This window comes from Cydia fagiglandana, chromosome 14 (assembly GCF_963556715.1).
Source record: "Cydia fagiglandana chromosome 14, ilCydFagi1.1, whole genome shotgun sequence".
NCBI classification, from domain to species: domain Eukaryota; kingdom Metazoa; phylum Arthropoda; class Insecta; order Lepidoptera; family Tortricidae; genus Cydia; species Cydia fagiglandana.
In genome coordinates, this window is record NC_085945.1 from 9716393 (window position 1) to 9734228 (window position 17836).

Genomic DNA, 17836 nt, shown 5'->3' on the forward strand with positions numbered 1-17836 from the left:
ACCTACCATATATAAATATGCTCTAGCTAAAGCTATGAAAACTAGAAATAAAACTACAGAATGTAAGCTAAGAAGTATTTATTAAAAAACTTAAAACATAAATATTAGTACAAGATGATTTAGTGCGAACGATTTACTTCACAGGTTTCATTTGCCAGAGGCCGTCGTTGAGATAGTGGCAATTCTCTATGCCCACGCCCTTGTTCACTTTAGCTCTGAAAAAAAAAACGTTATACTTATAGGTTGGCAGGCCATTTCCGTCAGTAGAAAACGGCGGCAAATTAAAAAAACATAGGTGCTAACCGCGAAGGTTTGTCCTCCCTTAGAAAATTTGGATTTTGCTCCTTTATCTACTGACAAAGAACTCCATTACACAGATCACTCAACATAATTTTCGAAAAAATATTAAAAATAATGAAATTTCGTCTCAAACAAACATATACAAAGTTTTGATAAAGGTTTATTGATTCCAGATTTAGTGACCTTTTTTTAAATCAACGTACGTCTCTCTCGTTCTCTCAGATGGATCTCCATCTGGCTGCAGCTGATTGCAATTTGGAACAAGAAAGAACTCCGCAGAAGTAGTAGAGTGAGATAGCAACAGCCTTATATGTCATCAGTAGACATATAGGTCATCCCGATAGCCAACGCATGCTGCATAGGGCATGCTCCCGGGAATTCCCGGTTCTCATGATCCCGGGAATTCCCGGGAATTTTATGGTATCAAAAGAACCGGTACTGAAGACCCGGTACCGGTACTTCCCGGTTCTCATCGTATGACTATTTATTCCCATTTCAATAGTAGTAATGTATTAGTACTTTAGCTCGGGACATTATATAACATTTAATAATGGTGCTATGAAACGGGGGACCCAAATAACCCGATAAATTAACCTAGTAAAGTAGGCATTCGTGAAGGCAGGCCGCGCCGTCATATAGTGCTGAGTGCATCGACTACGCTACGGCCGTGCGGCTCGGCCCAGGCGGAGCCAATGTGTGCCGGTTAATTTCGTAAAATAGGTTGGAACGCCAACTAAGTGTTTGTTTATAATAAAATAAGTCATTTATTAATTCTTATGCAATTATTTATATGAAAATAAGTCATTCATAAAGATTGTACGCTAACAGAAACAATTTCTTAAAAGTAATCAAAAGATGCCTTGAGAACCGGGAAGAACCGGGAATCCCGGTTCCGGCCATGCCCAGAACCGGGAAATGAAATTCTTGGTACCGGGACCGGTACTGCATGCCCTAATGCTGCATCCCCTCCGCCATCACGGCGACAACTTGCATTCGTCGACTGGCGACATTCGCGCGTCGAGTAAGGCTAGAATGAGATAGCAACAGCCTTACATGTCATCAGTAGACAGAGAGGTCATCCCTATAGCCAACGCGTGCTGCTTCCCCTCAGCCATCACGGCGACAACTTGTCCTTTGTCGATTGGCGACATTCGCGCGTCGAGCGAAGGCTAGAATGAGATAGCAACAGCCTTACATGTCATCAGTAGACAGAGATGTCATCCCGATAGCCAACGCGTGCTGTTTCCCCTCAGCCATCACGGCGACAACTTGTCCTTTGTCGACTGGCGACATTCACGCGTCGAGCGAAGGCTAGAATGAGATAGCAACAGCCTTACATGTCGTCAGTAGACAGAGAGGTCATCCCGATAGCCAACGCGTGCTGCTTCCCCTCAGCCATCACAGCGACAACTTGTCCTTTGTCGACTGGCGACATTCTCGCGCCGGGCGAGGTGAGGCCGGGACACATGATGTTGGCGCCGCTGAGGACGAAGCGAATGGCGCCTTTGTCGACTTGCTGCATTGGTAGGAAGAATGGGTCTGAAACAAAATGTTTGTAATTAAAACTAATTGAACAGAGCGCAATCCCGTAAGGAGGTGCAGGCACATACTGCTCGCCTTTCAGAGTTGGTGAAATGCTTTTCCATTATTGCATATACTCGATATTTTGGGGCAAATACCGTGGTCTAGTGCTCAGAATCTTAGCCACGTAAGTTGAAGCCGGTTCGATTCCACGGCCACCGGAGGACTTGCATAAAGGACACTTTTTCTTTAGTAGGTATATGACGTCCACTTTGGTATATAAAATCCTCACACTGACAATCCCCATGGGATGGGAATGATGTTAACATTCATAGCTAATATTTCTTTAAGAAGTTTCACTTTCGTCTCCTGCGAGTCCTGCGTCACGGACAGAAAGACAACCCGACATCATTATCCTACATGTCTCGAAAAAGCGTGGTAGGTATATATGATATAGAAAATCTTACACTTATGTAGCAGTCTTAATGTCGGCATCCAGGGTCCTTCGCGGTGTCTGAAGAAGAGCAGCTCTCCCGCGCTGTTCACCATTATTTCGATGTGGTCGTGGCTGGAATCAACAAGAACAGAAGTATAAGAGACCAGCTTGTCGTAATCATTTTATATTTTTTATTAGTCCCACTGCTGGTCAGCGTCCACCACATCCGCCCATCGATACCTAGCTGACCGACCGGGCGGCGTGCTGCCGGCTTACCTACCTTTAATTTCGTATCATTTTGAAAAGTAATTAAGAGATGAAGATCTTTACCATTTGACAATCCTGAAGGTGTCCTTCTTGGGCAGCACCTGGTCGATGTACTGCTCGAGGTGCGGGTACAGTTCCAGCAGGCGCGCCCTGATGCCCTTCTGCACCGAAGATTTGAGCTGCTGCGTACCGCTTATGCTCTCCTTCTCGTCGAACCTGGAATCGAGAATAGTTTGTCAAAGGACTATCTCATTTCAATCAGAAACAGAGAGAATCATACTATCTTTGTCTTAAGGGGCCATCAGTCCATATCAGCCTGTCAGTTAAACGCAAAATTTGACAGCTCCGAACACCTGACAGGCTGATATCGTCCGACAAACTGGTAATCTGTGGGGCCCTTTAGACTAGTACTAGCACCCAAAAAGATGAGTATAGTGTTCCTGGTTCTTACTGAGTGGCAAATTGGTTTGACCAACTAGTAAAGGTTAGGTGTTTGGTTTTGTTGTATAAAAGCCAGCTTTATGTTATAGCCGCGCGAGCATATAAGTATACATACATGTGCTGGCATTTCATTAAAATTCACACCGTTAACCCTTAGGACGAAAGGTTACTGTTGGAGCTCAATGCTGAAATTGCGTTCTTTTTATTTTAGTCTCCTAATTTAAATATTTGAATATGGATATCTATGTTAATTGAGGGATAATGAATTTTCTTAAAGTAGCTCTAGTTAATAATACTTAGGTGACTTTGAGTATCGATAGACTGATTTTGTATCGCTGATAATTATCAAGGTTCTGATGAACCACCCAAGGGGCTGCGTTTTCCTTTAGTGTTAGAAAATCCTGAGAGTCCTGAGGTTTCTAATGGTGTAGGTAGGTACTTCCTCGGGCACTCGTGAACAAAATTGTTTACCTACCTTTCGGAGCTAACATTTAGGTTTAGATCGACTTAGTACCTTAATACCTATTTAGGTACTAAGTACCTAGGTAGTAGTTAGGTATACCTACGGTAAGTTTTTTTTTCTATACCAGCCATTCTCAAAGTGTGTTCCGCTCCGCGGAACCCTAGGGTTCCGCAAAGCCTCTGTTGGGGCTCAGCGAAAATACTTGTAGGAAAAACAGCTCTTCTATATAGTTCGTTTTTTTTAGCATTAGAAAGAACTTGCAAGAAGGTAAGCGATCTCGACATGTCTTTTAATTGAAAAACGCTTTTTAAAAACCAAAAACTATTACTTATGAAAGCAGAAGAATATAAATGATCGTATTCGATTCATAATTGTTACATATTTGCCGTAACTTATTTTTAAAATGTGTTTTTCAATAAAAAGACACATCAAGATTGTTTACCTTTTTTCTAATGCTAAAAAAAACGAGGTATAGGTATATCTGCACTGGTCCACAGTGATGAACGAAAATTAATTTGGGGCTCCGTTAAATATTTCGCTTGCCAAAAGGGTTCCGTCACCAAAAAAGTTTGAGAACCGCTGTTCTATACCGTTCATGCGCACGACTGGTAGGTACGTCAAGTACCAGTGGTACTGTACCACGTAAGTACCTACGTTATCAAGACACCCTGTCAATGTCGTATCAATTTCCACTAACTCACCAAAAAGGCTCAAGTCCATTGCCCCGTTTGTTTAAAAGTAGACCTAATAGGGTAACTCTTAAGGTTCATTATAAAACGGCATTAGGAAGTAAATAGGCCGTTTTGAAATCCGCTCCCCATTTACTTTACGCGTCGTTGGTCACATGTTTTTGTTATCTCTGTTCTGTTGTTTTGGGGTTCCAAACCAAAGTTCCAATCGTTTACCTTATTGTTCTTGCGATTTAAATAAATAAATAGTAAATAAGTAGGTAGGTAAATAAATATTACAGGACAATTTTACACAGATCGACCTAGTCCCACAGCAGGGGTGGCTCACTCCGCGATTTCGTCGCTTTGCTACAAGTAGCTAAAAGCACATCCTTTCGACCCCAATTTGGGGGTTTGCCATAAGCCGCGCGTGGCGCTGTCGCCACCTAGCGGCTATATCTGTGCTGATCGTGACAGACGCGTTTTGTTAGAGAGTGAGTCTTCTGTACCTAGTACTATTATTTATTCTGTGCCCACAATAAGCTCTTCTCTCATTGCTCTCTTGTATTATGTTATGGGTTAGGTAGTACTAGTCGACCATATACCTACAGGATGTGAATTTTCTCACCTGCAATAATTTGCGGGGTGTATAGGTGATACTGAGCAACATTTACTATGGGACCCGAAATTGTGAAAAAAATTGACTCTCCCTTACAAAATATCAACATGATGCCAGCCAAAATATATGTGGGAGAGTCATTTTTTTTTTCTCATAGTAAAAGTATGACCTACATATTGCACGTGACTAATTAACACCCGTATAAATACATACTTACCGTTGTATACTTACATTTATTTCAAAGAAACTCTCTATGTGTAACATATTGAATATAAAATAACTTATTTAAATAAACTAAAACTACAAACAAATTAAAATTAATATATACTTACTTACCTACATAATATGTACTTACTTCTATGTAAAATTGTTCTAAGTATAAATATTTATTTATTTTATAATTTTTAACTCGGCCTCGATGTCACGTTGCTTTAGTGTCATTATTTTATTATTATTTATTACCCTGCTCCCCTACTGACGGCTCGCCGCGTAAACATTATGAAAAGGTCACGGAAAGGTCATACCATGGCGCGCAGTTCTCCGTTCTTCCTAATTCCTATTACCAATGCATTTGAAAACATTATACTTATTGTTTTACTCGAACATTATCTTACTCGAACCGAAATACAGAAATACCTCGTAGCCAGTATTTTCCCATACTGGAAAGATATCTTATATAGATAGGTGACAGAGATTGGAACGAAGAATTTTTTGTTTCGAAAAATGTACCTGAAGTAGGTATTAGGTGCTAAACACTGCCATATAATATGTATTTAGTACATGAATATTATTTACCACTAAATATTATTCACCTAATAATAATCATTCTACATGACATGACATCAAAGCTCTCCAAATAGGGTGACCAGACGTCAGGAATTTTCCTGACATGTCAGGAATTTTAGGCATATGTCAGGAATGCGGCCGGAAAAGGGAAATGTCAGGAATTTTGGCATTTCCGATTCCCGAACTGCGATCATATATAACTAAGGATACCGCCTTTAGGAACATTACCGTTCAAATTCTCGGGCCAAATTAGCACACATACACAATTACGCCTACATTCAAATAAGACGACGCGTTTACAGAGCCTGTAATCAAAGCTGATAAACGAAATAATAGTCATCTTTATTACACTAATGGTACATAGCTAAGTGTAGATGAAATGCATATAATGTCAATAACTACCAATCAGCGACATTAATCCGCTAATAACCTTCTTGCTGTACGTACTGGCCGCTGAGAGTTCGCGGTTCATATTTGATTAGAATATGACTTGGACAGGGATAGGTTTATGCCATACAGTGAAGAACCAGTCAAATAATTCACGTATAATAATTTAATGCAGATTAAAAGATAACTAGTTAAAATGTTGTTATGACATGACAGACTAACTCAACATAAGTAAATATATCATTGTTGTATAAATGTATTCCGCTATAATAAGTATTTTGTATATTTTATTATCAATCTGCATGGCAGTGCGAAGTCACGTTCAGGTATAGTCTGTCCGTTTTTCTAAGATCAAGTACGTCATAGTAAATGTATGGCGAACTTGATCTTAGAAATAGGACTGGCTACACAGTCTGCAAAATTTACATGGGTACACGAATCGGGTCAAAAATATTTGAACAGGCGGAGTCACAATAAATCCCCACTTTCAGTTCAGAATATTTTATATGTATATAGCCGGTCAAGCAAGTTTGTCAGTAGAAAAAGGTGCAAAAATAAAATTTTGTATAAGACCACAGCCGTTCGCGCGCTTACATTTTCTAATTTTGCCGCTCTTATAATATTTTAAACTTTCGCGTTTTGAACACATATTAACTCACATTATACGAAACGAAACTGATTTACGTCGGTAAATCAAGGTAATTGAATATAATTCGCGTTAGACCCGTCTATAATGTGAGTTAATATGTTTGCCGCTCTTTTCTACTGACGGAAATGGCTTGAGAGAGAACCTATAGTTCGTTTTTTTTAGCATTAGAAAGAACTTGCAAGAAGGTAAGCGATTTTGACATGTCTTTTAATTGAAAAACGCTTTTTAAAATTCAAAAACTATTACTGATGAAAGCAGAAGAATATAAATGATCGTATTAGATTCATAATTGTTACATATTTGCCGTAACTTATTTTTAAAATGTGTTTTTCAATTAAAAGACACATCAAGATTGTTTACCTAATTTCTAATGCTAAAAAAAACGAACTATACATAAATGTGACAGTAGAGGGTGGATTCAAATGATCAACATTTTCAGATTATGTGTGTATTTGTTAAATTAATTCAGTGAAAGCATGATAGGAAAAATGTATCTACATATAGGAGACCGAGTATGATTATCTCACGGGTTATATCTCATGAATAGAACATATTCTAGATATCTTGCCAGGCATCCACTCAATTTCATGTCTCTCTAATTGGACAGCTTTTTTCCATAGTTCTCTGCGAATAGCATCTTGTGGGAATCTGAATGGAAAGTAATGTAAAATGACAATACCAAATTTGATTATTAATTTGAAATAACTAGGTAGTTTTTTTATAGCTCCATCTCATGAAATAAAAAAGGAAAATACAAATCTGTAAGAAGGAATTTATTACTACATTTATAATTATATAGAAAATACCTAGACCAAACACAAGTTAATAAAATAGTCTACTTCATTTAGCATAACACCATCCCTATTATCCTCGCAATTTAAAAAGTCGTATGTTGTTATGAAAGTCGTATGCAGTTGTTACGTTTTAGCTTAGCACGGTAGTATTGAAAACAAATCGTCATGTTTTTTCCAAATTCTACTGAAGTTATCTGTTTACTACAAGTGAAAAGTGATTCCACTGTCCTTGGTATGAACTAAAATAGCTTCTGCACCACTTCACGACACATTAATATATTTTTAATTACAAAAAAACGTTGTTTTTATAAATCAATTTAGCCATTTGTCACTGACTGTCATCTCGGTCGTACTGAGATTGCCAATCGAGCAGTTTGTAAGTACCGCCTATCGCGGGGTAGTTTGCGTTGGGTCATAATTGAGCCGACAGAATACTTCCATGTATAGCATTTCGCTGTTCCCGAAGGACAAATAAACAAAACAATAAAATGGTATACAGTACAATACACTTCACTCGGCTCTCTACCTTCTTTCAGTTCAAACATCCGTAAAAGTACATAGTCTCGGGCGTTTGCTACTAGACGCCATGTTAAGGACACGACACGCGCACTGTTATAACGTAGAAACTGGACTAACGGTGCACCCCCCCCCCCCCCCGCCCGCCACCTCGCCACCCGCCGCGACCGCGACAACTCATGTCAGGATTTTCGGCCGAAAATCAGGAATTTTGTCAGGACTTTTGAAATTTGTATCTGGTCACCCTATCTCCAAACGGCCTCTACGTAATAATAATCATTCTACATGACATGACATCAAAGCTCTCCAAACGGCCTCTACGTGTTGGAATTACATATGTACCCTCTACATATATGTATGTATCCCCATAGGTACGCACGCCTAAATTAAGTGAGATGTAGGCCAAGAAATAAGAAGTTATAGAGGGAAATGCTAGGAACACAATTTTTGACTCCGTAACTTTGTTTGGACTAGTTAGGAGGTGAACATATCAAAAGTCCCCGGCCGTAGCCCCGGTGCTGGGGGGGAGAGGGGGGAAAGAAGGTCTCATTTTTCGGTTTTTCACTAATATCTTGGAAACTTTGCGTATTAGCGACATGACTACTGAGACAAACCAAAAGCTGATAAAATTTGTTACAAGTTTTATTCAGTCAAGTTTTTCGATATCTTGAATAGTTTTTGAGATATCCGCTCTTGAAAGTTTATTTAGGGCTTTCAATTTTATCTTGATATCTACATTAGTGAAGCTGCTAGGCCGTGTTTGGTATCATTTTCGTATAAATCGGGGGTGCTGAATTCATTTTTGGTATCACATTGACACCATTCCTTAGAAAAAACATATAAATTTTAAACAAATACCTTTTTTTTTAAATTCCTCTTCACGCTTAAACCGCTCAACCGATTTAATTGTAATTTGGTATACATATATTTCGAGTCCCAAGACAGGACATAAGATACTTTTTATCTCAATAATCATCCTTTAAAGTTGTGAAATGGAGTATGGGGGGAATTCAACTTCGTCGACGAAACTGAATTCCTGAGGTAAATACTGCTTAAGGTAAAGTTTGAAGTCATGTTAGGTATATTTTCATCTAAATCACAGATGTATACCATCCTAAATTTCACTTAAACCGGTTCAGCGGTTATTGACTCCTCATACAAACTTCCACCCCACTTTTCACATCCTCAAAAGATGCTTTTGGTTATAAAAACCATCCTATGTCCTGTGTCGAGACTGAAACTATTTCTATACAACATTTCAACGAAATTGGTTCAGCGGTTTAAGCGTGAAGAGGGATTTTTAAAAATATATTTTTTTAAATTTTGGTTTTACTTCGGAATAGTGTCAATGTGATACCATAAATGAATTCAGCACCCCCGATTTACACGAAAATGATACCAAACATGGCCTAACAGCATCACTGATGTAGATATCAAGATAAAATTAAAATCCCTAAATAAACTTTCAAGAGCGGGTATCTCAAAAACTATTCAAGATATCGAAAAACTTGACTAGATAAAACTTGTAACTAATTTTATGAGCTTTCGGTTTGTCTTAGTAGTCATGTCGCTAAGATGCAAAGTTTCCAAGATATCAATGAAAATCCGAAAAATTCGACCTTCTTACCCCCCTCTACCCCGCACCACCGGGGCTACAGCCGGGGACTTTTGATATGTTCACCTCCTAACTAGTCTAAACAAAGTTACGGAGTCAAAAATTGTGTTCCTAGCATTTCCCTCTACAACGTTTTTTGAGCATTCATTTACTGACCTAATGTTAAAGAGATTAAAACAATAAACGAAACCGGAACTAGGTAATTAACAAAGCAGTTCCTCAAGATATTTTAAACGTAAGTAATACAAATAAGTAATTATTTAGATATTTTAGATAGATTACCTAATCTACAAAGACTAGAAACACAAATTACACAAAAGACAAATGTGTGACACTAATGTTGATAAACATAAACTTAAACACGGACCTTGAACCAAATCGATTGTTTTACCTACGTCACGCGTCGGGCACTGAATAAGTACCTTAGTATAAACACACCTCTATAATTTTCTTAGTGTTCCGTACAAAACTTTGTTCACGGAACACTTATGGGATCACTTTTCGGTCTTGTTCTTTTCTAATGTTGGCATTGAGAGATATAAAAGGGGCCCACTGATGAACAATTCGCCGGACGATATCAGCCTGTCAGTTGTAAGGAACTGCCAAATATTGCGTTTAACTGACAGGCTGATATCGTCCGGCGAACTGTTAATCAGTGGGCCCCTTTTATAAAATATGTCTCAATGCCCCCTCAATGCAATGGCCCATGCATGTCGGAGAGCGGACAACTCGGACGAGGTGCTCACCAATATCTGAACACGACTATTGCGATAGATAATTATAATTAATATGAACCCTATATTGCATTCGTTATAAACTGAATTTATAAAGTAAATTTTTGGGAGACCGAGCTTTGCTCGGAAAACATATAAAAACTCAAAGATCGCGTTTTCCCAGAAATAAGACCCAGCTATATCGTTTTTTCACCCCCGAAAACACCCATATAGCAAATTTCATCGAAATCGTTAGAGCTTTTTCCGACATCCGAAATATAGGTATACCTATATACAGGGTGATTCATGAGACGTGAGCAGGACTAATCCTGCACACTCAGTAACTGGTAATTGATCGATCACCGTCGTATTAAAATGCAACAAGCACACTTTTTCCTATTTTTTTAATTTTTGGCGAGAGCAAATTTAATTCTCTGCAATCATGGTCACCCTACAAGATCTAATTAATAAACATAAAACCTCTTTAACCGCAATGACAGCATATTGATTACGAAGAAAATAAAATGTCAAACTTGAATGACATACGAGTTTTCAAAAGTAACCAGACCGTGATGACATTCAATTTGACACAGAATATCTGTAGTTTAGTATTCTAACTGTAGGGTGACCATGCATGTCATAAATAAATTAATAACTTTTTTTTCAACACGACTAGAAAATTAACGTTAACCGCACTAATACTGATACGAAACAGTTGCTTATAATTTACGAAATGCGCAGTGTTAGTCCTGCTCACGTCTCCTGAATCACCCTGTATACATATATAAACAAGAATTGCTCGTTTAAAGATATAAGATAAGATTACTTAAATATTATGCGGTAATGCTACAAGATATATATATACCTACCTACCTGTCTACACATTATTATCATTGCATAATCCCATGAACACATTATTCATTTCATAATTCCATGGTCATAATTTAATTAACCCATCGCAACTTCGTACTCATCATAATAATATCAACAAAACATAATTATAGCGATTTTTCTAAATAATAACGTTGACTAAAATAGTTTAGATAATAAACAGCTGAACGGATATTGTCTCCAATGAAACAAAATTATCTAATACGTTAATTTGTTCAAAAATGTACCTTACACTTTTAGGAATATATGAATTAGGACCGCAACGATAAAATGGTTTACAATTTTATTATATTACAGTTAAAGTGGGCGAAAATGCATCCTGTTTCATTTGAAATAAGGAAAAATAATGTGAAAATAAGGATTGTTAACTACTATCTAAACCAGGACACGTCGATCACGGATGTGAACGATAATTGGGTTACGATAACGATAACTAAGTATACTTACGCTTGGAAAGGCTTTTGGAAGTTATGGAAACACATTGGACCCGATAAGTCAGAAAATTAGAAAGGAACAAAAGATTAGGGGGATTCGTGCGGACTTTGAAGTTTTTCGTCAATTTGTTAGTCAAATTTATCGGCTAGGAATATACAGCTAGGGTATGCATATGCATACAGGAACGTGATATAAAATTGAAAATAAATCAAAATTCGACATGCACCTATTCCCATGCCCGGCGGGGACAAATGGGAATACACCTCCAATGAGCTGATTCGTCGTCTGCTAGTTAACCTCGTTCTGGTCGTTTCTTTTATATAAAAAGCCATCTAAATTTCACCGGCGTGCGGGGTGACACGCAAACGATACAAATTGAACAAACATATTATTTATATCGATTCGCCATGCGGAAAAGCAATTTTATACACCTGCTATTGTCACACGAAACTCATTTTTATAAGCAAAATAGATGTAGCATAAATGTCAAATGCTAACTTGTGGTAGACGACGTGCTATTGTGTTGAGTAATATTGAGTAAAATATTGGAGCAACAGATCGATATCGATAATACCGTTTAAGTGCATGACACAGCATTGTACACGCCAGACATCCAGAGTTCAGGGTCATAGCCACAATAGGAGTCTAGGCTGTCTAGGTTACCTATGCCGGCGCCTAGACTATTCAGACAAATAAACGCTTATGCTCTGGTTTCCTAGGATAGCGGTGCCGTCATATAGCGGCCGTCTCCATACAAATACTACGACATCCATATTTAGCCGTATTATTTAGTTAGGAAACCAGAGCATAAAGATCGGTTATCCTAGGATAGCGGTGCCGTCATATAGCGGCCGTCTCCAACTCTCCATACAAATACTACATCTATATTTAGCCGCTATATGACGGCACCGCTATCCTAGGAAAACCGATCTTTACGCTCTTGTTTCCTAGGATAGCGGTGCCGTCATCTAGCGGCCGTCTCCATACAAATACTATGACTGTCATATTTAGCCGTATTATTTAGTATGGAGACGGCCGCTATATGACGGCACCGCTATCCTAGGAAAACCGGTCTTTAATGGGTTTTATATTGAATCGTCCATATTCAAATCAAATATCTATAAGTAAATCAAGATGGATACTACATTTTTTCTTCGGGAAAATATAAAATGGACTAAAAATAGTCTGCTCATTACCCGAGTTTACTTTATCAACAGATACAGGAAATAATAAGCAATAAAGAAAGTAAACCCGCAGACTTCAAAAAGGATTATAGAATGAAATATTATCTAAATATATCCTTTTAAGTACATAAGTAGGTACCCTATTTGCGTTACCAATATGATATTATGTTTGATGAATGATGTGATATTAATGTTTGAAGTCCGGCCAAGCCAAATTTTGAAGTGTGGATGGGTTTTCTCGTACAGCCATTAGATATATCGGAGCGGCCAAGGTGTTCACAATATCTGAACACGCACTCTAACGCCTTGACAATAGAGGCGTGTTCAGATGTTTGTGAGCGCCTTGACCGCTCCGATATATCTGATGGCGGCTGTACCTAGAGAAAGGCTGTCCTGAGACTTGAGAGTCAGTTTGAATCTCCAATACGGATCGGCCGATTTTGTTCCGGTTTTCGGTAAACGGATTTATGATATTATGATACACAAGACGAAAGCGATGGTTCTAAAGGGGCCCACTGATTACAAATTCGCCGGACGATATCAGCCTGTCAGTTTTTGACAGCTCTGAACAACTGACGGGCTGATATCGTCCGGCGAACTGGTAATCTGTGGGCCTCTTTAGATAGGTATTCGACAGATGGCGCAGCTTTTAATTTTGCCGATGCTTATAAATTTAAATTTTAGAGTTATTTTATTAAAGCACTCAATAATCGGTGCATCTTATACATAAAACAAGAAGAAAAAAACCGTATATTTGCACGAGTGGAAAGCGAATGCCGAGCGTCGGTATTGCATGCACTTTCCAAGAAACGCACACTAGAAGAGACTTTAGAAACAGGGAAGATATGTGTTTCTTAATGGCTCTTCTATACGATGGGCCAGCGCCGGCCACTCCAAGGGACGCATTTACGCGTTAGAGGGAGCAAGTGATATTGCTATCTCATTCTACATGACTGCGTCCCTTGGAGTGGCCGGCGCTGGCCCATCGTGTAGAGGAGCCATAAAATGTGTTAACAATGCGATTAATATCAACATGAACTCAACTACAATTAGAACATTCAGAATATTCTAAAAGAGTGGATCATGACATAACTAATAAGTTATGTCATCGAAACGATGTTATGACACTTATGAGAACGAGTTTAGGGCTTTACAAGTGGAATAGTTATATTTAACTATTCCACTTGTAAAGCCCTAAACTCGTTCTCAATTAATAAGGTTGACATAGCTAGGTCAATGACATATTTCGACACAAGCATAATTATCACTAAACCAGTTGGGTGAAGTTAGCAGATAGGTGTCAAACACGAGAAGAGAGACACGTGACTTGACATCGCTACGAATCAACGGATTATGCCCATGTCTACAGAGTCCCGTTTCTACACATTCCCATTTCTACAGATTCCCGATTCTACATATTCTCATTTCTGCATGAGGATGAACGAGCGCATACCTATAGCGAACATCGGAAATAGATTTTTTTTCGTTTCATATTCGAATGATACCTTATGCCCTGATAGGTAAAGAGGCAGATCACGGAATGTATTAATAGAGTCCGTCTCATCTCAGCAGAAAATATCCGACTAAGGCGACTAACCGTCTACGCGGTTTCCGTAATAAGACCTATTACCTATAGGTACCTACGGAACGAAGGACCACACACGACGATAGGCGTCCTATTTATGTGCACGGCCCTTAAGGACAGAGGAAGTGTCCTATTATTGGACTCAGCGACCTTACATGGCAACACGATGGACGCATTGCTTCGTATTTGACATAAACGCAATAATGCCGGCTACATACGTAACTATAAATCGTAGCGATTAAACTGTGCAGTCCGATTTGCGCAGTTTTATCTACCGTGTGTATGACAAATCGTTGTCGATTATCGTAACGATTTGTCATACACACGGTAGATAAAACTGCGCATATCGGACTGCACAGTTTAATCGCTACGATTTATCGTTAACGTGTGTAGCCGGGGTAACAGGCAACCAACCATATTACGTATGCGTGAAGACCCCCTATGGGCCAAGACATTGCATATACTCGTAGTTCTTTAATTCTTTATTATTTTCTAATGTTTTAAGCGATTCAAATCTTGCCATACGATTAAATTAAATAAATACCTAAATACGAGTACGTTATTTAAATAAGATATTCTCATGAAATTGGCTCTCCGATCCCACTTGATCCGATTATTTCGACGCTAGTATGCGCGTTTGAGACCATTGTTTTTAATTTCGAGCGCTCGAATGTCACCATTAATCTGAAAATGGTGTGTGGAGTTGTGAACGCTAGATGAAATTGACTCCAATTACCTTATCAAATTGGTCAAATGATCATCGTGTTGGGCCTTAATTCAAAACACGAGATTACACATTTTTTTTTCAATTCTTGGTCTCAATTAAAAGAAGCAAAGTTGACTAATGACAATATGTAAAATTAAAATATTTTTTTTTTTAATTAATTATTATATTTATTATGAACAAAGACCCACAAATTGGACGGACGACCTTGTTAAGGCCGCCGGAAGACGCTGGATGCGGGTCGCTTCCAACCGGTACAAATGGAGGTCCAAAGGGGAGGCCTATGTTCAGCAGTGGACGTCTTATGGCTGAGATGATGATGATGAACAAAGAACAAATATGTACGGGATCTAATTTATTACGACTTTTCCAGTAACTAATTAACATGTGATGTGATGACACGAGACTTTCCTTACACGTGTTTCAAGAACAGGCGATGAGGCGACCGTGCGTGTAATCTTATTATAACGCGCTCACGTTTTACTCGCTTTATTAATAAGATGCGAAACGTTAAATACCAGGGGCCTACCGAGAACATCGAAAATGTAAATTTCGTTATTTTATTTGCATCTCTATTCCTAGAATAGCGATAGAGAAGCGGATAACCAAATTTAGATTTTCCCTCCGTCAGCCGTGGCCCACTCCGCGATTTCGTCGCTTTGCTCAACAGGTAGTTAAAAGTGCATCCGTTCGACCCCAATTTTGGGGTTTGCCATAAGCCGCGCGTGGCGCTGTCGCCACCTAGCAGCCATATCTGTGCTGATCGTGACAGACGCGTTTTGTTACAGAGTGAATCTTCTGTACCTAGTACTCTTATTTATTCTGTGCCGCCGTACTGTTAGCTCCGTACTCGCGGTAGGCCCCCCACCCACTCCCCCAGCATTCGATCGGATAAAATTAAGAAGGTACCTATATTAAACTGGATATTTCATTTATAAAGTGGCACAATCATGAAATCAAGTACGATGAAAGGAAAATCAAAATTTGTAAAATCAGCAGCAGAAGTATCTAAACGGACGTAGAGTTCAAAATCAGATCATTACGAGTACCTACATACTCCGTAGGTATTTTTAACCGACATCAAAATTTAAAAGGAGGATTCTCGATTCGGTTAAAGTCGGTCGACCTTTGCATGTGATTTCTATTTTAATTTAATTACTATTCATATAATTCATAATATTTATATGTTAGTTACGTATAAACTTAATTTAAATGCATCACGAAAATCATAGCAACACCGCTAACCACATTTAATTTTAACACGTGACATTCACATGCTATATGCAAAACGCAAATCGCAGAGGGTTTTAACACTTAACCCGCTACAATATAGTCAAATCAGACACACAATTTTATTGTAAGTTGCAATATATACATAAACAATTAATATAAACACGTGACTGATAGCAATGTAATGACCTCTGTTGTAACAGCGATACACGGATAACAGCTAATTGGAAAACCAGTTTGAATTTGAATGTTATTGCCCGGGACTTAAGGTAAACAATTGAATAAGTTTTCCATTGACTATATTATACGATAACGTCATCAATGCACGCGGTCAGTTTTTCTATAAAGCCAAACTTTGGTTGAATTGGAGTCTCTTGGAAATAAAGTCAAATTTCCGTGTATTTTTTTTTCATCAGTTTCAAATTCGACATAAGGCCTACAATAGAGTCTTAATTTGTGTTTTTAAAGTTTCTCACAATTTTATCCTTAATTATGGACGTTTTTCATGTTTGTAAGTATGTATTTATCTATCTATTATTACCTACCTACGGTTTACCTTCGTTATGTACTTACGTTTTCAGATTGGATTTGCTCTAAAGGGGCCCACTCACTGATTACCAGTCCGCCGGACGATATCGGCCTGTCAGTTAACAACTGACAGGCTGCATGATATCGTCCGGCGAACTGGTAATCTGTGGACCCCTTAACAACTTGGCCATCCTGATAGGCTGCTCAGTCCTTTGCTATTCGTAGTAGATCTAGACTAGATATACGTGCAAAATACTTCCTCGGCAGCCGTACAGGCTAAAATAGATTTTACTGCCCGTCTAGATCATGACGCTGAATCCTAACAAATGATGTGCAGTAAACAAGACAAAAACTAATGTGACGGATAAAATATTGAACCTGTTACAGAAATAGAAGAATTTACAGCTGACTTTTATTTGCCAGATTATTAAAAAAGAAAAACAAGGAACCCTAAAACTAAAGCTGCTTAATCAATAATTAATTGTTAACTTACCTCGATTCGTGTTCAAAGTTCATTTACTATTTAGGTTAACACTGCGTTATCTATATTTATCAAATGTTATGATATGATATGATATGATATGATATGATATGATATATGGTAAGATCTGTATTACAAGGTAACATTAAATGAAAAATAAACCAGTGATATGCAACTAAAATGTAATAGAATGTGTATCTCTTTGATATGACAATAATAACAAAATCATTATTTAGATTTTAGGTAATTATTCACAGTTTTCCATTAGCGGTTAATTAACAGACAGACAATACAGACATCGCTTTACAAAAGAATGCCTTTGACAGGTGATGGCTGACCTGAGGAGTTCGTAAACATCATTACAAGCCAACGTTCCAAAAATATGTTTACACGACCTAATTGTCAGTGACTTAGAGGCGTGTTAATATATTTTTGAAAAGTTTACTTGTGTTTGTGAACCCGACTGTCCATATTTCTTGAGTAGGTAGGTGTTTCCGCTATGATGCATATTTTATTAACTACCTAGTGATATTTTAACAGTTAAACTTTATTATTGCTTCGTAATATTTTTATGATTTTGGGTTTTACTTATAGTTCGAAATA

The 17836-nt window shown here is 38.2% G+C and overlaps 1 protein-coding gene across 2 annotated transcripts in view; it reads right to left on the reverse strand.

Annotated features, from left to right (window-relative positions):
- Nucleotides 1-61: 61 nt before the first annotated feature.
- LOC134670742 (malignant T-cell-amplified sequence 1 homolog) overlaps nucleotides 62-17836 on the reverse strand; it is a 44421-nt gene continuing 26646 nt past the window's right edge. Inside the window, exons 2-5 of one of the 2 annotated variants that reach the window (XR_010099123.1) lie at nucleotides 2588-2740; nucleotides 2289-2389; nucleotides 1496-1839; nucleotides 62-215 (exon numbers count right to left, since the gene is read on the reverse strand). Coding sequence is in view for 1 of the 2 variants with exons in the window: in XM_063528559.1 (XP_063384629.1) it covers nucleotides 134-215; nucleotides 1638-1839; nucleotides 2289-2389; nucleotides 2588-2740 (538 nt within the window). In the remaining variant the exon portion in view is untranslated. The remainder of the gene's footprint in view (nucleotides 216-1495; nucleotides 1840-2288; nucleotides 2390-2587; nucleotides 2741-17836) is intronic. The other variant, XM_063528559.1, reaches the window with a different exon arrangement.